General features: G+C 24.7%; 6 protein-coding genes across 6 annotated transcripts; 3 read left to right on the top strand and 3 right to left on the bottom strand.

Annotated features, from left to right (window-relative positions):
* Positions 1-207: 207 nt before the first annotated feature.
* Positions 208-1,382, bottom strand: OCT59_015891 (uncharacterized protein). Its single transcript, XM_025319706.2, has 4 exons — positions 1,269-1,382; positions 1,067-1,179; positions 778-937; positions 208-702 (listed from the first exon to the last, which is right to left on the bottom strand). Exons 1-4 carry the CDS (start codon positions 1,360-1,362, stop codon positions 251-253), a joined length of 819 nt encoding a protein of 272 aa, XP_025173130.1. The 5' UTR covers positions 1,363-1,382; the 3' UTR covers positions 208-250.
* A 7,571-nt stretch (positions 1,383-8,953) lies between these two features.
* Positions 8,954-10,225, top strand: OCT59_015892 (uncharacterized protein; the record flags this gene model as incomplete). Its single annotated transcript, XM_025319705.2, has 6 exons — positions 8,954-9,035; positions 9,173-9,269; positions 9,343-9,401; positions 9,502-9,571; positions 9,657-9,685; positions 9,765-10,225. The coding sequence occupies 6 exons, from the start codon at positions 8,954-8,956 to the stop codon at positions 10,223-10,225; spliced, it is 798 nt and encodes a 265-aa protein (XP_025173129.1).
* Positions 10,226-13,950: 3,725 nt separating this feature from the next.
* OCT59_015893 (uncharacterized protein) lies at positions 13,951-16,906 on the top strand (the record flags this gene model as incomplete). The annotated part of the gene is made up of 2 exons (XM_066132120.1): positions 13,951-16,424; positions 16,873-16,906. The coding sequence occupies 2 exons, from the start codon at positions 13,951-13,953 to the stop codon at positions 16,904-16,906; spliced, it is 2,508 nt and encodes an 835-aa protein (XP_066003141.1).
* Positions 16,907-17,436: 530 nt separating this feature from the next.
* On the top strand, positions 17,437-17,709 carry OCT59_015894 (uncharacterized protein; the record flags this gene model as incomplete). The annotated part of the gene is made up of 1 exon (XM_066132122.1): positions 17,437-17,709. The coding sequence occupies one exon, from the start codon at positions 17,437-17,439 to the stop codon at positions 17,707-17,709; it is 273 nt and encodes a 90-aa protein (XP_066003142.1).
* Positions 17,710-19,901: 2,192 nt separating this feature from the next.
* OCT59_015895 (uncharacterized protein) lies at positions 19,902-20,240 on the bottom strand (the record flags this gene model as incomplete). Its single annotated transcript, XM_066132123.1, has 1 exon — positions 19,902-20,240. One exon carries the CDS (start codon positions 20,238-20,240, stop codon positions 19,902-19,904), a length of 339 nt encoding a protein of 112 aa, XP_066003143.1.
* A 2,106-nt stretch (positions 20,241-22,346) lies between these two features.
* OCT59_015896 (uncharacterized protein) lies at positions 22,347-23,543 on the bottom strand (the record flags this gene model as incomplete). The annotated part of the gene is made up of 1 exon (XM_066132124.1): positions 22,347-23,543. One exon carries the CDS (start codon positions 23,541-23,543, stop codon positions 22,347-22,349), a length of 1,197 nt encoding a protein of 398 aa, XP_066003144.1.
* Positions 23,544-26,284: the final 2,741 nt, after the last annotated feature.

Here is a 26,284-nt window from a genome sequence, read left to right on the forward strand (position 1 = left end):
CGAATATTTTGGAAATCTCCGATTTTTTTTCGTATTTTAAATGTACAGTAATTATCTATTTATCACCAAATGTTAAAAAACTAGAGACGAACAGATTAGATCATCATCATCATTATTATTGGGCTAGTTTATTCGTGTTTTTTTTTTTAATTTGTATATTTTTTTTTTTCCTTTTTAAATTACATATCATAATATACAAATACGTATAAGCATTAAAATTAAATTTTATTATAAAATAAATAAATTATTACTACTTTACAGTTATCTTATTTGTTGAAACCAAGATCATTATAATTATTAATGTAATAAAAGCCACTACTAAAAAACCATAAAAAAATTTTTTCCCCAATTCCGTACTTTGAGATTTAACTCCACGAGTATCTCCCTTTAATTTAACTTTTTTTGAGCCTTCTTTACCTTCTATTGACAAAATCATCTTTTTCAGATCATTAACAAAACTTGCAATTACACTTTTACCTTCATTATTACCAAATAAATCTAAACTTGGCATTACGATCCAACGATCATTTATACTTTGTAATAATGTTGATATTTGTGTATTAAAAGTTTTTTTCATTTCTGTACTTGATAATACTAACGCTTTACGTACTTTTGTAAATACTACTATTGTACGTGATTTTGGATATCTTGTAAATAATTGATGAATAAATAATAATTCATGTTGTGTTAATCTTCCTCCCTCTATAAAAGAAAAAATTTTTAGTGAAAATATCCTTTTTTTTAATCGAACGATCCGTATTAAAAGTAATTAATTACCTAACACAAAAATATATGCTTTTATATTTTTAATTTTCTTTTCAACTTGTTTTAATTTATTCCATATTTCATCTGTATTAGATTCTGATTCTGGAATACCGATCGTATCTATTATAGTATATTTTTCATCTTTTATGTTAAGTTCTGCCGTACGATATGTCTACATTGCAAAAAAATAAAAGAGTTCCAAGATTTTTCGTTATATATATATATATATATATTTAAAGAAGAAGAAAAAATTAAAAAGAAAAATAAAATGATAAATAAATAATAAAGGACGTTACGTTACTTCTTCCTTTTCATCATCATCATAATCTCTATCAGAAATTGGAAATATTGGTGAAACATTTACTTCAGAATAACTTCCCAATAACATATTACTCAAAGTACTCTTTCCAACTCCTAATAAATGTGATATTTCAGTTAATAAGTAATAGTAATAGAATTAATAAAATTAATAAATGAAAAAAAAAAAAAACTTTCTTTAATACCTTTTGCACCTAATATAAAAATTGCTGGATATTTTGCTTCATAATTCATTAACATTTGTTTTTCATCCATTACATCCAATGCAGTTTCTGTCATGATTTCTTTCTTTTTTTTTTTAAAAAAAAAAACAAACAAACGAAAATAAATAAAAAAAGAACTTATAAACCGTAATTTCTCGTTTAAAAAAAAAAAAAAATATTTTTTTTTTCGAGGCTTTAATAAATAATTTTTTTTTTTAAACTTTTTACACTGCCTCAAACTTTAACTATTTTTATTTCATATTTTTTTCGGGTGATAACAATTTTATTATAGTGAAAGCCACAATTTTTTTTTTTTGATCGAAAATAGAAAAAACCAAGTTTTTATATTTATAGTTTTTGCCATGTGTTAGATCATCATAAAATTTTCCATAATAATTGTTGAAAAATTAGTTTGGGTACAAATGCATTAAAAAGGAAAAGTCAATTTTTGAGATTTGATGATGAGGACAAAAATTTTATCGTTAATGTTGACGTTTAACATTTTTATTTATTTCATTCGTTTCATTCGTTTCTTAATATCAAATTTAACACCAAGACCTATTCAATGCCCATCACATCAAGGGTCTTTTTATATTATTTTTTTTTAAAAAAAAAAATCTTCAAGATTGTTTGCAAACTGCCATAGAATTATGTCTTTTTTTTGTGAGTAACATAGATACATAAAGTTATAAATACATAGGATTAAAACAAATATGTTTAAAACTATTTACTAACAGCTAATACAATATTAATATATCAGATATTTACTGTAGACCATAGAATTATGTCATAAGATCGGTAAAACTACCGATCATTTTATTGGCAACTGTATAAATAAATAATAGACGAAATTTTTAAAAAACTTAGTTTTTATACCAAAATACCATTATGATGAAAGTCGTTTTTAGGTGAAGCCAAAATCATAAAACATTTCCATTTCACTTTTTTTTTTGTAGATTTTGGCCATGTTACTAAGAATATTTTGTTCTTTTACTTTGTTAAAATCTTACAAAAGTTACTGTAGTTAGTTATTTTGAAAAAAAAAAATTTGGATTCCCTATAAAAAAACCGGTTACGTTTTTGATAAAGTTTTTATACGATTTTTTTTCCTTAGAAATAACGTATCGTGAAAGGATACGGAGGATACGGGAAAATGCATAATTCCGTATCATAAAAAGTATCATTTGCACGATTTGATCACGGAATTTACATGAATTACAGAATTAGTCACTGAATTTATTGCTTAAATTACTAGTACATTATACAAATAAAATAAAATGCTAATATGAAAAATCTGAAAACCTATTATTAAAACATAAATGCTATATCTACTAATAAGATAATTGAAGCAATCTAAGAAAAAAACCTGTTATTACAAGTCCAGGTTCGTCCAAGTTTCCAGAAGTTCAACGGTCTAAAAACAAAAAGAAAAAAATAATTGTAAGAACGTTCCTTTTACTTAATTGAAAGTCAATCTCTCTCTCCTATATAATACCCACAGTAATTTCAGGTTTATCTAAGTCTCCAAAAGTCTGGCAACCTAGAAAAGAACAAAAAAAAAGAAATGTTCTATGCTTCTCTAGCACAATTGAAAGGTCAACTCCCCTCTATATAATACTTACAGTATACTCCAGGCCTCCAGCTCATTCAAGTCTCCAAGAATCGATATTCCTATAAAAAAGGAGTCAGTATTATATAAAAAGAAGGGAATTCTGGTGGCCTACAAAAAAGAAAAATACCCTACAAAAAAGAATTGAACCGTCCTACAAAAAGGTGTCGGTGACCTACAAAAAAAAAGTCCAATTTACTATAAAATCTTTTTACTGAGAAAAAAAGGATAAAAGAAAAAAAGGATAAAAATAAAAAAAAATAATTAAAAAAAAGGAAACTTCTAAAAAAGGGAAGATATAAAACAATGAGGTGGAAGTAAAAAGAATTTTTTTTAAAATAAAAAACTAAAGGGGAACGAAATGAAATAAAAAAAAAGAAAAACAATTTTTTTCTTTAAGAAAAAGAAGGAACGAGGCGGGAATAAGAAAAGAATTTTTTTAAAAAAAAAACTAAAGGGGAACGAAATGAAAATAAAAAAAAAGAAAACCAATTTTTTTCTTTAAGAAAAAGAAGGAACGAGGCGGGAATAAGAAAAGAATTTTTTTTAAAAAAAAAACTAAAGGGGAACGAAATGAAAATAAAAAAAAAAAAGAAAAAAAAATTTTTTTCTTTAAGGAAAAGAAGGAACGAGGTGGGAATAAGAAAAGAAATTTTTTTTTAAAAAAATAAAAGGGTGAAGTGGAATAAAAAAACGCTATGAAGTAAAAATTTTTTTTTCTTAAAGAAAAAAGAAAAAAGGGGGAAAGAGAGAGAATAAAAAAAAATTTTCACAAAGTTCGATGAGAACGTATTCAATTCATAACGATAAACAAACAATCATGTTATGATACATTGATATGGAAAGTATTTTTTTTTTAATAGATGTACGCGGTTTTCTTTATTAGATATTTATATGAATATAGCGTATAATTACAAAAATATGAAAAGAAACATTTAGACCGTTATACAGTAGAAAACTCTACAGTCTCTACTATCTATCTATATCCAGTTATAATACGGATAGTATACGGAAACCGGAATGACGAAGTTTATAAGTTCCGATATACAATATTCATTCTAAATCATTTTATTATCATTAATTTATTAAAAGACCTTCAAAATGAATTACACAGACTAATGATATTATACAGTACATTTTACTTTAAAATGTAATCACTGTTTTTCAATAATTTTTAATTTTCTATAAATAAAAGGAGCATAATGTTTCGCAAATTTATTGAAACAAATAGAATATTGTGGTTGTTTAGTGTATTTTTAATATTTTCAAATTATTATCATGAATTAAATGAATTAATCATATTTAGTAATTGATTAGTAAAATTATCATTTTTTAATAAAGGTATAAGTAAACAGGTACAGAAGGTATAGGACTAGTCAGTAGTGTAGCTCAAAATTTGTGTTTAGTAAAATAATTACATGGAAAGCAATATAATGGTAATAATGGTATTATAACGTAATGCCATTTCACCGACATGAAATCGCCATTGCCGTTTTACCGACGGAAAATTTACCTACTCCATTAGTCCATTTCACAGAAATGCCATTTTACCGATATGTAAAATTACCATTTAATCGACAATTTATTAGCTGCGACCTCAGCACTTGCGCAATAAGGAGTGAAATGTAAAGGTAGTTCAACAAACTGAATTAATAATGCAAGATTATATAGCACCAATCTAATTATTCCTTTGTAATCTTTTCTCTTTGTTTTTTTTTTCAAATAGAACGGTTAGAATTTAGAAACAAAAATTTATATCATTGAAAAATATTCCTTGCTTTTTTATTTAATACTGTAAAATGAATTTCATGTTCGTCGCTATGTCGATCATGTCGTTCGTTAAAATGGTTTGATGTCGGTGAAATGAAGTAGGCAAAATAACGTAAGTAAATTGATGTCGGTGAAACAAATGTCGGTAAAATGGGTGAATACGTTCAAAAGTTATAATGAAAATACTGTTTTATTTTCAATAAGAACTTCATAGTGCGTATTATTGACGAAAATTTTCGCGTGAACGACTTTTAATGATCGATTTCGTTAATTCATAAAAAAATCAGTGTGATGCTATTGAATATTGACGTAAATTCATAATATTATAACTTTAAAACTTAGCTGTTAGGTATAATTCTGATATAATTTCATTAGAATTATAATGATGATGATATTAACTGTATTTCCAAATCCAAAGATACAATCTCTTGAATAAAGAACGAATCAGGTGAAAATACTACAATATTGAAACGATATGGATTTAAATTTCGAATGCATGACAAGTATTATATATGTTACATAAGACTTGTTAAATATGAACGTCCAAAGAAAACATAATTATCAATATTTTCTTGTTTTGTATAAACAAATAAAAAATTTTATTAATAAGAAATTTTTAAACAATTATTACAATACGCCTGAATCCTATCAATATAATTATTTATTAACATAATTATTTCTTTTTCTCAATTTATAATAATATTTTATTCGCATATAATAAATAATAATAATAATCCCCTGTCGCACGAACATTAGGGGTTTTTCGGTTTTTTCCCGAAGGGAAAAAACCCCCCATGAAATAATAATATTTTATTGGGTCGCGTTTAACTCACCGACAATTAATTCACCGACAAACGTTTCATCGACAGGGTTATTTCACCGACAAACGTTTCACCGACATATATAAAATTAAATATAAATTTTATAAATATTTTTATATATATCTTTATATGAAATGGGATTTTTTTTGTTAGTAACACGTATTTCTTTGTTAGATTTTATAAAATACAAAAAAACTACTACTTTTTTACAATAGTTTATTTTTTTTAATAAATGTATTAATGTTTTGTTGTGATCAAAAACTTAAAAAGTTTATTATATATATATATATATTTTTGTTAGTTTTTATTATTTTATATATGTTTATGTTATTCTATCTACTATAACCCGCTCGTCATCCAACGATCGTAGAAAGATGCACCATAGCTCGTTGGAATCGTCTCATAACGACGAGTCGAATGGTGGTTAAATCATCTTTTTACGATCACTGGATGCTGAGATAATAGGCGAAACGTCAAATGGCGCAGTATAAAGATGAAAGTAAAGTATCAATACTAATTAAATCTAAACTAAATATCTAAAAAAAAAAGTTTTATAATAAAATATCTCATTCAATATTTATTTTTTATGTCGGTGAAACGTTTGATTGTCAGTGAAATGATTGTCGGTGAAACGTTTATCACGTTTATCGGTGAAAGTAATTGTCGGTGAATGAACCAGACCCATTTTATTCACATATACCATAAAATAATAAAATAATAATAATAATAATAATAATATTTTTATAATTTTTATTATTATTTTATTATTTCTATTAATTTTTTTTAATGAAAAAAAATTTTTTTTATGAAACTGAAATTGGAATAGCGCGAAATCCGTTTTTCGGCCGAACAATATTATTATAATTTGTTAAAAGATTTTCATATATATAAATAATATTTAGCTTATTATTGTCTTATCTTTATGATTTTATGAAAAAATAAAGATTGTTTACAATGCATAATAACCGAAGGAATTATTTTTTTTTTAAATCCGAATATATCATAGTAGAATGTAACAATAGTAGTAATAAAATGTGTTACGTTACAAATTAATCGTTATAAAAAAAAAAACTCGGATTCTTTATATTATTCAAAAGTTTTCCGTTCATAGAAATAGAAAATTGATTTCAAATAAAGAAATAATCAGTGTCCAAATATGGATAAGAAAAATAATATATAAATTTTTTTCTTACTTTACTATTATATTCCTTTTTAAAAAAACTTGTGATACCCGAAAGGAAATACGATAGAAAATCAATTTCCTCTACAGTATTGATGATTTTGAAACATTAAGGGGGATGATGATCATGATGATTTATTATGTCAAATGTTTAATAGTAACGTGAATTATTTATCAAATTTTGCCATTTTTGAGAATTCATCAACTTTCAAAATTACAAATCAAATAAAGAAACGATTCAAAAAAAAAAAAAAAAATTTCAAAAATGAATCCAAAAACCAACATTATTTACCAAGCCAATCATCATGATTTGCTTCTTAAGTAACATATATGTTCAAGATACGATTTCGAATTTATTATTTGGGAATGAAAGTTCATTATCAATTTATCGATTCTGGTGTTCCATTTCAAATATATTCTATAATTGATTTGATCTTCCAATAAATCATTTACAAACAAAATACCGGCAAAAAAAGTCTTGTTCTAATAGGGGCTTCGCTGCTTATGACATATGGTCCATTACTAAGGTTTAGCCGATCATGACAAATTATGAAAAATATCAAAATATTCATTTTTTTCAAATATAAAATCATTTGCGGTGTATAATTGTGTAAATCGTCAAATATAAAGATTTTAATTAAGTCGCACTATATTTGACACATTTTAATGCCGGTCATGCGTCCAGTCACGTGGTTTAGAAGTTTGAACTTCTTTATCATTTGAATTATTCAATTTGAGTGACGCAATGTATTTTCTGAGTCCAAAGATTTAAAAAATTAATATAAATTTAATACAATTGAAAATTTCAAATATAAACAAGAATTTAATTATAGTCAAAACATCGTCAACTTTTTTTGTTTGCACTTTTTGCACGACGTTCTCTTATGGTAAGAATCTGGCAATCTTATTACCTATATTATGTAGGTAAAATCGTAAATCTAGGCATATCAAGTTATTAAAAACTTTATATGGAATTCAGTATACGCCGAAACAGTAATGCAATTACGCCATCTGCGTTAGTATGCATAACGAACATTCTTTTAATAAATTAAACATTATATTAAATATTATTATAATAAAAATTCTTTTTACGTTTTGCAAAAAACTTTAAAATTTTAAAAAATATATTTTGTACAAATACAAAAAGATTATTAATTGACCAAGGTTTTATATTAGATATACATAAATAAATGTATTACAAATTTTGTAAATCCGGGATTATCAAACATACCTTTAATAATTATTAATTAGACGTCAAAAAATTAAAAGGGGATAATGACTCGCGGTACAATGCGAAGGAGAAAATCTTTCCGTAACTAAAATTGTATTTACCGAAAAGTGCGGAAACTGAACCTAATTTAAATGTCTAATTATTTATTACCAACAAAATAAAATCCCTGAATATGTCTCGCTTTAGCCAAAAAATTTTCAAATTATGTATCGTAATCGTCCTTTCTATGACGATGATAAAATGTGAATTATGTGAAAATTTGTTTTTTAAAATGTCATTTTATTAGTATTATATAATTCATAGGATAAAAATATTATGTATATTATTGGGGATAAATTGTCATATTTTAACCCATTTACCCATTTGACACATTTCACTTTTATAATCACGACCGAAAATCAATTTGGCAGATAGATAAGTATTATTTGCCGTTGACGGTTAGAAGTAAACATGTGAGCTGCACAAAAATTTAAGACTATTGTGTATAAATAACGACATAGATTTACAAAAATAAATTAAAATTACTTAATATAGGAAACACAGGGTTTCACAACGCTCCTCATTCGGTAATCTTTAATTAATTATACATACAAGGATGTTTATTCTAAACCATTAGAATGAAGCTGTTTCAATATGAGAAGGGGAAATTAGTATAAATAGAATGAGCCCTCTTTGTAAATTTGTTTTTTTCTTTACACCAACATCTGTTTTAATGGTGTTTATGTGCGTGTAGAGAGAGAAATTTTGCTGCGGAAATTTCTTTAAAAAATAATATACTTATTTTTTTTATTATTGTCTATTATATTATTTTTTCTTTTGTTGGTGGCTTCAATATTATAAAACACACAATTTTTTTATGGAAAGCAAAAAAAAAAAGTTCGAAAATTTAATTATTTCTTTTTAAATTATTTTATTTTATTTTTTAATCGAATCTCAAGTAAAAATCAAAAAAAAAAAAATCGTAACGAATATTACCTTATATATTATTTTTTTTAACAAAGTTTGTTATCATTAAAAAAAAAAGAGCAAGTTAAAAGAAAAAAAAAAATTTTAATAATGGGACCTGAAATGTCAGCTAAATTTATCAAGCATTTATTTTTTATACAAATTCTCATCATGATAGGAATAGGAATATGTGGTAAGTCGTTATGAATTTATGAATTTCAATTTCAATTTTAATTAAAATATTTATTTTTATTTATTTTTATTTATTGATTTATTCATTTCCCGTTCTTTCTTTTCGTTCGTTCGTTTCGTTCGTTTAAACGAATTTAGAGGTAGTACAATTGGCGGAAGTTAATAAGTCTCAACAAGAAGTTATTCAACATCCGGAAGATTGGGACTACTTGTTTGGTTACACAAAAAGCATAGCGTAATTTTTTTTTTCGTTAATCTTCCTTTTATTAAAGAAATTAAATAATTAATTATTTTTATTTTATTTTTAGTACAATTTTTATAAGAATATATTATTGGATTATTATACTTGTTTCGTTCGGAATTTTAGGTGGGCAATTCTTTTTGAATTTTTTTTTTAAAAAAAAAATTTAAAAAATTTAAAAATTATAAATGATTAAATATTATTATTATTATTATTATTTTAATAGGATGGGCCTTGGATTCATTTAATAGAAGATGGAAAAATATTGAAAATTATAGTGATAATTCAAAAAATGTGTACGTATAATTTTTTTTTTAAAAAAAAAATTTTAACGTTAAGATCGACTTTATATGGATTAAAAAATATTTTTTTTTTTCGTAGAACGTTGCTTATACTATGGTGTTTTGCAAGTAAGCGCAAGATAATTTTAATTTAATATCGAATCGAAAATCTCAATCTCGAATCTCATTATTTTTTCATTAATTTAAGTTATACCAAGTGTAACCATTTTAGCAAGATCAGATAAATTGAGAACATGTTCCGAATCATCCTATTCATACACAGTGTCAGCAAGATTATTAAGTCATTGTAACGCATATTTGGCATCACTGTTTCTTGCATATATATTTATTATAACAGTGATAATTCAATTATTATTTAATTTCGTTGTAATTAAACATCAAAAAGAAATTAGTATGAAACCACCACCAAATTTACAAGAGCCAAAGAAAATTAAAGTTAGAAGAAGTAAACGTGTGGCTAAAAAGAGAAATAGTTTAAGATCGATTTCTGCTTATTCTGCAAGTACAAGATTAAGTATTGTCACCGAAGATGATGAAGAAAAAAGTAATAAAAGTAGTAGAAGTATTAGAAGTAGTAGAAGTACTAAAGGTGCCAAGAAAGTTAAGAATGAAGTCAGTCCCGAGATGAGTGTTAATGAAAATGTTTAAAGATTTAATTTAATTTTATGTAAAAAAGTGAAAAAGTTTATTAGGAACATTTGGTCTCTTTTCTTTTTTTCATTAGGTGGTTTGGGTTTGTTTAATTATTACTTTTCTTTTTATTATATATATAATAATAATTTTTTTTTTGTTCTTTTTTTTTTGTGAATTCATTTTTTTGCATTTTTGCATTATTTTTAGATTAGAAAGTTTCTAGAACAAAATTGATAATTCTCAATATCAATTATGAATAATAATTAGTATTTATTTTTTATTCTTTTGAATTTGTGTGTAAAATTTGCATTTTAGTTAACAATAGGTTATAATATTTTTTTTTAATTTTTTCACGCATTTTTTACCACAAAATATTTTTTTATTTTAAATAATTCTAATTTTTTTCGGATCAGTTTCAACAAACAAACAAACAAACAAAAAAAAAAAAAAAAAAAATTCATTTCATTTCAAAGCAAATTTTTTTAAATATTTTTTTTTTAAAAAAACATTAACAATTTTCAATTTGAATAAAAATCTTTTTTTAACATCATTTTTCTTTTTTTTCAAACAAAAATAAATCGGCAAATGTTATCATAATATTATTATATTATTATTATTTTCCAATAAGGTGAAGATATACTTGATTATGTTCAAATTATATATGTATTAGAATCTTTTTTTTTTGTTTGATAATCGCGTGATTTATAAAAAATGGCGTAATTTTAGGATTTTAAAATAAATTTTCATTCGTCACTCGTTTGACAAATCGGATAACGCATTCGATATTTAATGCATTTCTAAAAGTCTAAAAAAAGACATAACGATCAACGGGATGCATTCAAATCACCGAAAAATATTTTGCCGACAAATGTTTCACAGAACAACGTTTCGCCGACAGGAATCTCATTGGCATAAATGGTAATCTTCAAATAAACATTATATTTAAAATGTCTTTTTTCGTATAAAAATTATAAAAATAATAAAAATAATAAAAATAATAAAAATATAAATTTTTTTTTAATATCATCCTAATTTAGTAATCATATGTAAAAACCTTTCAAATTTTTTTTAAAATTTTTTATTTGTAATTTGTAATTTGTAATTTTTTTAATAAATTTTCTTTAAAATTGGCAAAAATGAACAGTCACTTGTCGTAGATCATTTATCAAATGATTCTGTCGATGAAACGACTGAAACGTGTCGGTGAAGACCCGTGATCAACATATTATTTGAAATTTGATTTAAAAAAATTAGAATCGGGTCCATTTCAAATTTTTTTTTTTTGAAATTAATTTTGCAGGGTCAATAAAGAAATAATGACAAAAAACGATATGATCTTATCAAGACAAAGTTCCATATTACGTGTCACAGGCGCACAATTCCTTGCCCTGCATAGGTAACGTGATACAATAATTTTACGTTATCGAATCAATAATAAAGAATTAATTATTTGTTTATGCACATTAGATATGTTATGTAAGTTAAACTAACATAAATTATTAATTAAAATGGCTTTATGAATCCTTTTTTAGTTAAATTTGTTTTTTTTTCTTTTTTTCTTTCCTTTTTTAATTTTTGGATCACATGATCTTATGTTTTTTAAAAAAAAAATTTGTTCGATAAAAATAAAAAAAAAGAAAATTCAAAAAAGAAGTAACCATTTACTGTATAAACAAATTTATAAACAAAATTTATAAACAAAATTTATAAACAAATTAATTATAATACCCCTTGAATACGAAAATATAATTTTTATTTATTCGTACAGTACATTATAAATATTATAAATAAGATTTGACTTCAAGATTTTTTAAAAGTAAAGTATTATTTTATCCTTGTAAGATTAAAATAGAAAATAGAGAGACGATGATGTTAATCCAACTAAAATTATTTTTCAATATTATGAAATATAAGATTTTTTATCGATTATTATCAGTTTTCTTGGATTCGCTTCCGCTCTTATTTTTAATTTTTCGCAAGAGAAGATAAAAGAATTATAGCATTAGAAGCATAAAATATTATTAAAACTAATAATTATAATGTAATTATAGTATAAGTTTTTGGTTACGTCATGTTATTATGTTTTTGTATCAAAATTGCCAAGCAAGGATGACGAGAGAGTATACGGTACACTGTACACAATGTATTGTTATGCGTATGTAAATCAAAATAAGTCGTCCTATTAGACAATTAAGTATATTTTTGTACTATAACTTTGTTCACGTTGAAAATAAATAAAATAAAAAAAATAAAAAATAAAATTAGACAATTAAGTATACATTTTTACAATAAATAAATAATTACCCAAAAAGAGATTCGGCAAAAAATGGGTTTACGCTATTTCCATATATAAAGTAAATTTTCTCCTTTTCTATTGCAAGCTCACAGAAAGTATATCAAGATTTTTATTCGAAATAATATTTTTTTTTTTATTGATTATTTATAATGAAGTATTTGATCCTTGAATTATTCTCGACTTTAAAAATTTCTATATTAAAATTTTCTTACATGATTTTAGAATTGACGCTTTTTTGTGCTTATTGTTCTAAATTATCAGCAGATCAAACATCGCTTAATATTCGCTTATGAAAAAAAAAAAATATCATTTCTTTAAATAGATTCATTTCTTTAAAATTCATCATTTTAGTTTTCTTCCAATTTCTTAATAGTGAACTTAGGTCGTTATTATTATTTATTGTTATTTTATTTTGTATTATAAAAAAAAATCACAATTTACAAACGATTTCTTTAATTTCAACGTCGTAATTTTAAAAGTCATAAAAAGGGAATCTGGCCTTTTTTTTTTAAGCACCACTCGATTCAATATCTACTACATCATTAATTTTTTATCATAAATACACAGTGAAATTCGATAAATCGGATCTTCGATAAGCCGGATTTGTGCCTAACTGATATTTATTCGCAAATCTCAATATTCGCTAATGTCGATAGATCGGAACACGTGATTGACTACCAATAAAATTGCAGAAACGTGATGCAATAATTCTTAAAATTTGGCCAGAATTAAAAAAATTTTAATTCTGACTGAAGTTATTAATATATTTATATTCAATAAAAAATTATTTTTTCATGAAAATAAAGATGGAATATTAAAATACAGTGTAGATTAGCTTTTTTTTAGAATACCGGTATATTATTTTTTTGAAATTCAATATAATGGGTTGAAATTTTTTTCGCTACATCAGAGAGAAGAAGCATAATTAAATCGTGAGAATTTCCACAACAAAAATCTTTACGAAAATATCCTTGTTATGTAAATCTTTTCAGTTACCTGATAGATTATATAATAAACAATTATATTTTTCATAAATGTTATTAAAATTATTTCGAAAATACGCTTCATAAGTTTCTGACTATTTATTTATTGATCATGGTTTAAATTTCTCGACGCAGATCATTACATCGGAAAAATACGGTCCGAAAAAACTATTTTTTTTTGATGTAACTTTGAACTTCTATTTTGATTATAATATTCCCTTTTTAGTAACTTATTTATGATGTATTAATAAAAAAAAAGATTTCTAAAAAGAATCGTCTAAAAAAAAAAGATTTCTAAAAAGAATCGTCTAAAAAAAAAGATTTCTAAAAAGAATCGTCTAAAAAAAAAGATTTCTAAAAAGAATCGTCTAAAAAAAAAGATTTCTAAAAAGAATCGTCTAAAAAAATAAATTTCTAAATAAAAAGAATCGTCTAAAAAAATAAATTTCTAAAACAATTAAATGGAAACTAAATCAAATATCTCAGATAAAGACTCTGATACAGTAAATACCATAAATTGTTCATATTGCAATAAACCTTTTACTGAAGAATTATGGTGTAAAGAATGTATTAATTCTTTAGGAAAATTAGCAAAAAATGGGGATGAAAATACAATGTTTAATTTAGCCAATAATTATAGAAATGGAAAAGGAACGGAAAAGAATTTTGAAAAAGCCTTTCATTGGTATCAAAAAGCAGCAGAAAATGGACATATTGTTGCAATGTATAATTTAGCTTATAGCTATTATGATGAAGAAGGAACAGAAAAGAATTTAGAAAAAGCCTTTCATTGGTATCAAAAAGCTGCAGAAAAAGATCATATTGAAGCAATGTATAATTTAGCTAATAGCTATTATTATGGAAAAGGAACAGAAAAAAATTTAGAAAAAGCCCTTTATTGGCATCAAAAAGCAACAGAAAATGGACATACTAATGCAATGTTTGATTTAGCTTATTGCTATTATTATGGAGAAGGAACAGAAAAGAATTTAGAAAAATCTTTTTATTGGTATCAAAAAGCAGCAGAAAATGGACATACTGGTGCAATGAATGATTTAGCTTATTTCTATTATTATGGAGAAGGAACAGAAAAGAATTTAGAAAAAGCATTATATTTGTATCAAAAAGCAGCAGAAAATAATGTTAAAGAGGCAATGTTTAATTCGGCCATATGTTATTATAATGGAGTAGGAACAGAAAAGAATTTAGAAAAAGCCATTTATTGGTATCAAAAAGCAGCAGAAAATGGACATATTGTTGCAATGTATAATTTAGCCAATAATTATAGAAATGGAGTAGGAACAGAAAAGAATTTAGAAAAAGCCTTTCATTGGTATCAAAAAGCTGCAGAAAAAGATCATATTGAAGCAATGCATAATTTAGCTAATAGCTATTATTGTGGAAAAGGAACAGAAAAAAATTTAGAAAAATCCTTTTATTGGTATCAAAAAGCAGCAGAAAATGGACATATTGTTTCAATGTATAATTTAGCTAATGGCTATTATTATGGAAAAGGAACAGAAAAGAATTTAGAAGAAGCCTTTCATTTATATCAAAAAGCAGCAGAAAAAGATTATATTGAAGCAATGCGTAGTTTAGCTAATAGCTATTATTATGGAAAAGGTACAGAAAAAAATTTAGAAAAGGCCTTTTATTGGTATCAAAAAGCAACAGAAAATGGACATACTAATGCAATGTTTGATTTAGCTTATTGTTATTATTATGGAGAAGGAACAGAAAAAAATTTAGAAAAATCTTTTTATTGGTATCAAAAAGCAGCAGAAAATGGACATACTGGTGCAATGAATGATTTAGCTTATTTCTATTATTATGGAGAAGGAACAGAAAAGAATTTAGAAAAAGCATTATATTTGTATCAAAAAGCAGCAGAAAATAATATTAAAGAGGCAATGTTTAATTTGGCCATATGTTATTATTATGGAGAAGGAACAGAAAAGAATTTAAAAAAGGCCTTTAATTGGTATCAAAAAGCAGCAGAAAATGGACATACTAATGCAATGTTTGATTTAGCTTATTGCTATTATTATGAAGAAGGAACAAAAAAGAATTTTGAAAAATCTTTTTATTGGTATCAAAAAGCAGCAGAAAAAGATCATATTGGCGCAATGTCTGATTTAGCTAATAGCTATTATTATGGAAAAGGAATAGAAAAAAATTTAGAAAAATCCTTTTATTGGTATCAAAAAGCAGCAGAAAAAGATCATATTGGTGCAATGCTTAATTTAGCCAGTGGGTATTCTAATGGAGAAGGAACAGAAAAGAATCTCGAAAAAGCCATTTATTGGTATCAAAAGGCAGCAGCAAATGGTAATGAAAAAGCAATGTTTAATTTAGCCATTATATATTCTAATGGAGAAAGAACAGAAATAAATTTAGAAAAAGCCATTTATTGGTATCAAAGAGCAGCAGGAAATGATCTTGATAGTGCAATGTTTAATTTAGCCAAAGAATATTATAGAAAAGGAACAGAAAAGAATTTTGAAAAAGCCATTTATTGGTATCAAAAAGCAGCAGAAAAAGATCATATTGGTGCAATGTTTGATTTAGCTTATTGCTATTATTATGGAGAAGGAACAGAAAAGAATTTTGAAAAAGCCTTTTATTGGTATCAAAAAGCAGCAGAAAAAGATCATATTTATGCAATTTTTAATTTAGCTGCATGTTATAGAAATGGAGAAGGAACAGAAAAGAATCTTGAAAAAGCCTTTCATTGGTATCAAAAAGCAGCAGAAAAGAGTCATATTGATGCAATGTTTAATTTAGCTGCATGTTATAGAAATGGAGAAGGAACAGAAAGGAATTTAGAAAGGGCCTTTTATTGGAATCAAACTGCAGTAAAAAGTAACAAAATGAATTCTAAAAATGAAGTTGAATTTTGTAATGAATGCGAGCAACCAAACACTGATTACCAATGGTGTCAACAGTGTAACACTAAGCGATTTCAACAAGATTTTTCAAAGTGGACTAGTAAAAATAAATTTATTGATGAATTTGTTCAAGAAGCACAGCTAAATGCTAAAAATAGTTATGAAATTTTAGAGTGGATACCTTATAACAAATTGTCAAATATTAATTATTATGATAAAGGAGGATTTAGTGAAATTCATAAAGCTATCTGGTTAGATGGACCTATTTTTAATTGGAATTTTGATAAACAACAATGGAGTAGACAAACATGTTATGAAGTTGTTCTTAAAATACTTAATAATTCATCAAGTTTAAATAGTGAATTTCTGAATGAGGTATTTATATTTAATAGCAAATTTTATTTCTTGTACAAAAGTTTAATGCTTTTTTTGTTATTTTTATAGTGGAAATATCATTATAATTGTCAGAAAAAATCATTTTCAAAATTTATTCAGTTCTTTGGATTTACCCAAGATCCAAATAATTTAAATTATATAATAGTAATGAGTTATGCAAAAAAAGGAAGTTTGAGAAAATGTTTATCTGATATAATTAAATTCAAATGGCAAGATAAGTTACAATTGTTGAAAAAAATTATATTAGGACTTAAAGTAATACATGAATCAAATTTAACTCATTGTGATTTTCATGATGGTAATATTTTAATATCAGATGATTACAATGAATTATTTATTATTGACTTGGGATTATGTAAACCTATAAGTGATTTTCAAAATTCTGATAATAATGAAGTATATGGAGTTTTACCTTATATGGATCCTGAAATACTAAGAAATAGACCCTATACTCGAGCAAGTGATATTTATAGTTTTTCAATGATAATGTGGGAACTTACATCAGGTATTCCCCCATTTAAAGATAAAGCACATGATCACCTACTTATCTTGAGTATTTGTAAAGGTGAACGTCCTGAAATTATGAAAAATACTCCAAAATGTTATATAGATTTAATGAAAAAATGTTGGGATTTAAATCCTTCCAATAGACCAACCATAAAAATGCTTGAAAATATTATATCTGAATGGATTAGATGTATTGATAAATATTATGAAGTAAACTGGGGTAGAAATCATAAATATGTACCTAATATTGATAATTCATTAAAAAATGATATGTCAGAATTTGTAGAAGCAAACGAGGCTTTAGTACAAGAACAAGCAAATATTTCTACTATACAATCTCATCCACAAGCATATTATGCAAGTCGCAAACTTACTGAAATTTTAGTTCAAGAAGTGACTCAGTGTTTTGATTGTAAAATTGACGATTAATAATTCTGTTATCCATTCTTTATTTGTTGGATTATTTATCAATTATTATATGTGAACAAATTATTTATATTACGTATCTTTGCATCTTTACAGTTTTGCAATGAAATGAACATTGATAATTAAATAATCATATAATTATTGAAATAATATTATTTGTATATTTATTCATTTGAATTTGTTTAGCAAATTTAATCCTATAAAAAATTTATTCCGTGTTTTTTTTATTCTATTCTATTTCCGTAAATATGCCATATTTACGGAGATTTTACGGAAATTACGGATAAGATTTTTTACAGAATAAGTCTAATGTATAAATCCATAATACTTCAATATTATTGTTTTTAGAGTATTGTTATGCAGTAAAATGTCACGTAGTAATCACATGATATAACTGGACCCGTGAGATGACCATAGCGTCGCCTCCAAAAAATGGTAGCCGGATTATTTTGCCAGTTCTTTAGTGTTAGGGTTAGGATTAGGGTTAGGATTAGGGTAAGGGATTAGGATTAGGATTGGTAAGGGATTAGGGTTAGGAATTCATCACATAATGTCACACCCTAACGTTTCTTTAATTTTATAATTATTCTGAGGACTTAGAAAATTTTTTATACGTAAAGTACTAAATGTCACGTATTATTTATCACCTCTCAATAATATATGTAACCCGGCAAATTAGAACCGGCTACCATTTTTTGGAGGTGACGCTAGCCCTATAAAAAATATATATACGGTTAGTATACTGTATTTTCGTATTTTGCGAACAGTATATTTATAGTATTATTACCGTATGATTACAGTATTTTCACATACTGTATATATTCGGTATTCTGCACACTGTATCATATATACGGTTTGCGTACAGTATATTTTTCCAGTTTTACCCGTATGTTTTATACTTGTAAACAGTAGAAAAACTGTATGTTTTATACTTATAAACAGTATATTGTTTTATATTTTATATTGCGAACAGTATACTTTTCCAGGATAAACCGTATATTTTATACTGATAAACAGTACTTTTTTCCAGTTTAAACTGCATATTTTGTACTGATAAATAGTATATATTATTCAATTAAATCGTATATTTTATATTTGCAAACAGAATTTAAAATGCATTTATAATCAATAAAATTTTTATTAAATAATATTAAATATACAAATATTTTTTATAAATAATATAAATAAAAAACTAGTATAAAATAATATACTATTTGTAAAAAAAATAATATTAGCAAAATATAAACAAAAAAAAGAAATTTAATTAGTAATATTATCATTATTTTAAATATAAAAAAGGAATAATAAAAGGTTAGTAAAAAAAAAGAAACTTAATTAGTAATATTATCATTATTTTAAATATAAAAAAGAAATAATAAAAAGTTAGTAATATTATTAATATATTAGTTAGATATAAAAAAGTAATAAAACGATAGTAGTAATGTTAGTAATATATTAAAAAAATTAAATAAAATACATAAAAGTAAAAAAAAATATAATTAATATATGTTAACATATAATATTAATATAAAAATAAAAACATAAAAAGGTGTACATATAGTTGTTTAATTAATATTGTTAAAATTCACCATTACAATTCCAGAGAGATATTAGCGAAAGTAATTGTTAATTGATATACGTGCGTATCACTTTTTGTATAATTAGTAGTTTAGTACAAATATATATATTGTATATTATCAAAATAAGTTTTTTATTTAATTTTTATTATTATATGTTAAAATAGTTTTGGTATTCATTTTTATTGTCTTTTTTTTTTCTAAAAAAAAAGAAGAGAAAAGAATATTTTTGAAAAAATAAACAAAAAATAAACAATAACGTGTTATTAATGCATGTGATCAGCGATCAGCTGAATTTTAATTGGTTAAATATAGAAATGCAAAAATTAAAAAGCAGAAGTATTTTTTTAAAATTTAAATCATACAGATTGTTTTTAAAGTTCAATTAGTAATTTAAAAGTTCTTTTTTTTAATAAGAAAATTTGTAAAAATTTTTTTTAATACTGCTTAATTTTTAAATTAGGCCGTTCCAAATTAAATGTTTGTTTAACGTCCATATTTTCTTAAAAAAATCCAGGGGGGAGGGGGGGTCAAAATAAACAACATCAAAAAATAAACATATAAAATTTTATTTATATAATCAAAATTTATTGAGTGATTTATTAAGTAAAATTGATTTTATCTATTACCAACTTTAATTTTTCCTCTTGTTGGCCAATTATGTCCCTTATTTTTACAAGTTTGACAAAATGGGTATATAGTTGTAAACTTTTTCTTTAGATTATCATCTGGTTCTAATAATCCATCTTTTTCCCCACAATAAAAACAAATAATTTCTGTTTTTAAACGACGACATGAATAATATACTGCTTCAATTGGACTATTACAATGAATCTTTTGTCTAATGTATACTTTTTCATAAAGATTATGTGCTTCGGGAGTTATAGGGGACCCACAAATATAAATTACATTATCTAATAAAATTTCTAAGCTAGTTTTTTCATTATCACTTAACATATTTTTGCTAAAAATACATCTTGGCTTACTGCAAATAGTACAATTAACAAACTTACGTATATGATTATTATTAATTATGCCAGCAGGAATAATTTCTTTAGTAGAATCAGATGCACTAGGAAGAAATTCTTTTGTTTCAGTACCATAGAGTCCATCAAAATCTCTATAATGATTAGAGTCTTATAAAATAAAATATTATTAATTTATAATGTAAAATTAAAATCAACTATTAAAATGTAACTGAAAAAAATGACAAAAAATGTACCAGTAGACAATATTGGATCAGGAATAAAATTTAAATTGTTAAATACATCTTCTGGTAATCGAATTGGTAAACAAAATTTACAATTATCCTTTCCACATTTTTTTATCTATAATAAAGTGTAATGTAAATTAAAATTATATTTATTATTAATAAATCTACTAAATTTTAGTTAAAAATACCTGAAAAGAATATGTTCTGATTTGACAGTGGGATTTTATAAAATTTTGGAGTTCATGATGCTTATTTAATGAATTCAGGGATGTTTCCTCTTGTTGTAAAGTGCTATCAATATAATGGATTGCCTAAATAACAAATTTTGAATTTTTAATATATTTTATTTTATAATAAATTTATATAACTAAATATATACCTCAAAAATTTCGTCAATACTTATTAAACTAGCAGGAGAATATATCCGAAAGTTTTTTTCATTTAGTGTTAATCGTTTAGTTCGTTCAGATAGTAATTCCTGAACTGGTTTAATAGAATTTCTCAGTTCTAAACCTAATTTCTTATTTTCTTGTGCTGCATTTCTAATTTCTTCTAATGTATTCTTTCCTTTAAATATATCTTCAAGAATATCATCCATAGAATCTCTTTGCAAAAACACTCCTTGTAAAGCTAAATTTAAAATAGACATTACACGTTCAGCTGGATTCATCCAAGAATGATATGGTGCTGTTCTTACACTTGCTAAAAAATCAAAATCCCCTTGTAAAAAAAGACATATTAACGAAATTTGTACTGATCCAAATGTATTTCTGTGGTCAGGTCCACCATCTGTATAAATTAAAAGAATTTCTGGCAGATTTTGTCCATTATATTGTTGCAAGAGAGTTTTATAAAATTCAGTAGAATGACGAAGAGCTGAACTAGGTTGAAATGCTGTATTCTTATAAGAGACATAAACTTGTCCACTATAAAATGATTCAGATATGCATGTAGGAATGTCACAAATAAATATTACAGAAGGAGTTAATGAAAGTTTTGTAAAATCGTGATCAGATGATGACAATTCCATATTTGCTGGTGTTAACGAAGACTTGTTTCTAACACCACTAGATGTTGCAATTCCTTCACCTATTGGGACTTTATGTTTGTCATCAGCACAAATTAAAGAACAATAATTACGATATTTAACAGCAAATAGTCGCATATATCTAAACAATGCAGCACAGTAATGAGCATCAACATGAAACTTAGATAATTGTCGTGATTGCACTTTATACTTAATTTCAAATCTTCCAGTATATTTAGAAGCTGCATTTTTTGTAGTATTTGCTGGCCAAAATTGTAATCGAATATATTCATCAGAAGGTATAAAAATTTCAGAACTAAGTGGTATTCCATATTTTTTTTCTAATCTTTCAATAATAATTTTTTTGAGATCAGCAATTGACATTGCTACTGGTAAATATAATACTGATGTAGAGCGACGATCATGTACAGCTGGAACGATCTAAATAAAAATTATATGATGCCAAATTTTAATAAAAAATACCAGGTGTTGTAGCAATTGTTTATGATAATAATTAAATAATAGATGATAATATACCTCATTAAAGTATTCATTTAATTCATTCCAAAACATATCAAATTTAGTACCATGAAATCCATTATTGATTCTTAAATCCATTATAATATCTGCGTCTTGTAAATCCAAAATCATTCTAATTCTTTCTTGCATTTCTTTTGATAATTCATGAGGTGGCGTTGAGTTATCTCCTGCTAAATCATTATACAGGAGTTTCCATACACTTGGCGCCATTTTAGCAACTAAAGAATACTAAATAAATTTGTTATTGTTAGATTTATAATGTTAAAAGTATGAATTTTAAATATCATGTATTTGACAATACCTTTTCAGTAACATTCTTTCTCATTTGTCGTGTAAAATAAGATGGTATCATTTCATTTGCTAATGTTAACATTTTTGCTTCTTGACTTTTATCTTGTTCGGATATTGAATCAGGAATTTTCCATATAAAATTTAAAGTTCCTAAATAATTCCCATGATAATAACGATAAAGTGTAAATGTGCAATCCACGTTTAATTCATTTATGAAATTATATCGAGTTCTTTTTTCTTGAGGTAAATAATTATCTAATAAGTGTAGTTCATAAAAATTGGAATCTTTAAGAAGATCAGAAATATTTTTAAACTTTGGATTAAAATTTCTTTGTTTATTTCTAATTTCCAAGGTTATATTATCTAATAAATTTTGGGTTAGTTCATTTCTTGAATGATTTAAAATCATTTCATTGTTAACTGACTCCAAATAGGTTATATATTTTCGAATATTATGACATAGTTCAAATACATTAGAAATAAAAGGTTTCCAGTTCTCTTGACCCGCCCAAGGTTGAGTAATAAAATGTTCAATTGCTTTCAAATGATCTTTTAAATTTTCTCGCATAAGTTGCTCTTTCTTATGTTTCCCAGTATAATAAAAAAGATTATATAATGATTTAATCTTGTATTGCGAAAGTGATAAGAAGATTTCTGGAATAATACAACTTCGCAAATTTAATTTTTCATGATGTGGATCAATGTACCATAGGAGATCAGTTAAAGCTTTAATAAATCCACTTCCAATACTTTCATAACTTCCCCCATACCACCCTAATAATTCATCTTTTAATAATTTAATCAGATCATTATAAAGTAAATCATGACGTGTTACAAAATTTCTTTCTTTAGGAAGTTTAGGAATTCTGTTGGTTTCCATTATCTTACTTAACCCATTAATACCATTTTGTCTGTTTCTTTTCTCTAAACTTTCTTGCTCTTTCAATGTAAATTTGACTTGACATGGTTGAAACTTTTCACATAAATTCAAATTTGCGCTTAAACCATATTTAACATTGGTCCAATTTTTTGTTAATTCATTGTAAAATTGAACGACTATTGGTTGATCAAATATATCATAGCCTAAAACTTCAAATAACAAATCACTAAAAGTTTCTGTAGACTCCATTTCCACTGCATCTTCATTTAATAATTTCGTTTCTTTGTAAACAGCTACTATGAACCACATTTTAAAATAATAATTGAAAAAGGAATCAAAGATTTGAAAAAGAGATCGATAAAAAAATTATATTCTAATTTGGGAAACAATACAATTATTAGATCGGCAATATCTTAATTCGATAATTACCGTAAATACTATTAGTAATTAAATCACATGATATGTAAAATCGAAAAAAAATGCCGAAACTGATAGTTCCGGCGTGAATTACCAGGCCATGTATAATAAGATCACGTGACATATATCCCGTTTGTTTATTTTTAAAAATTTTTCAAAAATGAGGGGGGCGGGGGACGTTAAACAAACTATTAATTTGGAACAGCCTTAAAGCCTTAATACTAAATTAGTTAAATTAGAATTAAGAAAAATTTGTAAGAATTTTCTTTGATACTGCTTAATTTTTAAATTAAAGCCTTAATATTAAATTAGTTAAATTAGAATTAAGCAGTATTAAGAAAAATTCGCAAGAATTTTCCTTAATACTGCTTAATAGTTAAATTAGAATTAGGGAGCTTACACATATTATGTAATTATTATAGGGGGGAGGGGGTAGTTAAAATTTTACGTTACACTTATTTAAATCATATGATTTATAAATATTATAATTTGATTGGTTATGAAATCTAACAGGGGGGGGTAAGGTTTATAATAAAATGAATATTGCGTGATATGTGTAACTCCCCTTAACATATGGGCTGATTTATGGAATTAAGTTTTTATATTCAAAAAACTAACTTTATTAAGCAAATGCAAATACAAGTTACATGAAAATGATAGATTCACACCAGCTGACATAAATAAAATTGATTTGATTATATTATTTTTTGATTTTTTTTAATAATATCATTAAAATTAAAAAATTTAAATATAATTGTCATGACAAAATATTGAATAACTTAACGTGTATCTGTGCTAGATGAATGAATTTATATTCATTAGAAAGAGGTAATCAAGAGCTATCTATAAACCAAATATCACATGAATTGAATCACAAGTTGCTGAATAATTACGTTCAATGTATTTGTTTTTAACTTTTGACTTTGATCGTTAATATCTTCACATCTAGTAATTCAATTTGAATGATCTTTTTTCGTTCAGGTAGTTTAGGTTCTGGCCTTTCACATGAATATAAATATATGTGTTTAGCATGTATTTACGCTGATATATTAACGATTTTGTTAATTGAATAAAACTCTGATACAAAAATTTTTAAAATTATAATTCTTACCAAAAGATGATCTTTACAGGTATTATTGAGCTCTTTTTACTTTACTTAATAAGGTTTTATTTGCTATTTCTGTTTTAAATTGAATAAATTAATAAAATCAATTTTAAAAAGTAATTAACAAGTAGAATAAAATCAGTATAGTAAAAAACAAAAAAAAACATCTCAAAAACTCTAAAGCATAACTCACATTTTTATTTTGTATATTTTTACTAAAAAAAAGAAGGAACTAAGGTTAAAAATAAGTGAAAAAAGATTTTTCTTATTAATATAAATTATTAATATTTGTTTTCTTAATTATTGATTAAAAAAAACCTGCTATATATGCCTATAAACTTTTCTAAGTCACCTAACAAAAATCTGATTGAAAAGTGATTGAAAAGTGATTGAAAAGTGATTAAAAAAGAAAGTAGTTGCCATTGTTAGGCCGTTCCAACTTGATTATTTGTTTAACGTCCACCACCCCCCTCTATTTTTTAAAAAATTTGAGATCTAATAAACACATATTATTAAATACCCCCTCTATTTTTGAAAAAATTTAAAAGCTAATAAACATATAATGATAAATAATCCCTTCTGAAATTTTCAAATTTTCCTATGTTTATTTATTTAGTTTGTTTAACTTAAGCCCCCCTCCCCCCTTAATTTTTTCAAAAGGCCTGGACGTTAAACAAACAATTAAGTTGCAACAGCCTTATTTTTGACGTTAAAAAATTTTTTTTTATTTTTTGATAGATTTAGATCATCTGATTATGTAACACATATAATTTAAGCTTGTGAAACATAATTCTTGTTAAAATGTGCAAATCTTTATGAAAATCTTAATTTTGGCTAATTCCACAAATTGGCGAATATAAGCAATATTAAGAAAAATTCGCAAGAATTTTCCTTGATACTGCTAAATTTTTAAACTAAAGCCTTAATACTACTAAATTAGTTAAATTAGAATTAAGCAGCATTAAGAAAAATTCGCAAGAATTTTCCTTGATACTGCTTAATTTTTAAATTAAAGCCTTAATACTAAATTAGTTAAATTAGAATTAAGCAGTATTAAGAAAAATTCGCAAGAATTTTCCTTGATACTGCTTAATTTTTAAATTAAAGCTTTAATACTAAATTAGTTAAATTAGAATTAAGCAGTATTAAGAAAAATTCGCAAGAATTTTCCTTGATACTGCTTAATTTTTAAATTAAAATCTTAATACTAATTTATAAAAATGATTTATAATTGAGTTTTGAATTTAGTATTATCAATCAGACTTTGAACTTAAAAATTAAACAGTATTAACAAAAATTCTTGCGAATTTTTAATAATTGTGATTTTACATCAGTGAGTTTTTGGGTAGTATATATTAGTGGATACTAGTATTGTTTGATGCTTTAAAGTGTAGAAAAACTTACGTCAAATAAATAAAAACTGGCAAAAAAATCAGATAGCCAATTTTTGGCTATATTTGTCCGATTTGTAACTTTTTGTAGCTGATTTTTTAGTACGAATTGACAAAAATTGGATATGCCAATTTTT

This window comes from Rhizophagus irregularis, chromosome 24, assembly GCF_026210795.1.
Source record: "Rhizophagus irregularis chromosome 24, complete sequence".
Taxonomy (NCBI): domain Eukaryota; kingdom Fungi; phylum Glomeromycota; class Glomeromycetes; order Glomerales; family Glomeraceae; genus Rhizophagus; species Rhizophagus irregularis.

Excerpts from the sequence above, each read along its gene's own strand:
- OCT59_015891 (XM_025319706.2), bottom strand. The coding sequence starts at position 1,362 with ATGACAGAAACTGCATTGGATGTAATGGATGAAAAACAAATGTTAATG. Across the intron at positions 938-1,066 it reads ATGATGATGAAAAGGAAGAA|ACATATCGTACGGCAGAACT; the intron begins GTAACGTAACGT and ends TTTGCAATGTAG. Across the intron at positions 703-777 it reads AGCATATATTTTTGTGTTAG|AGGGAGGAAGATTAACACAA; the intron begins GTAATTAATTAC and ends TTTCTTTTATAG.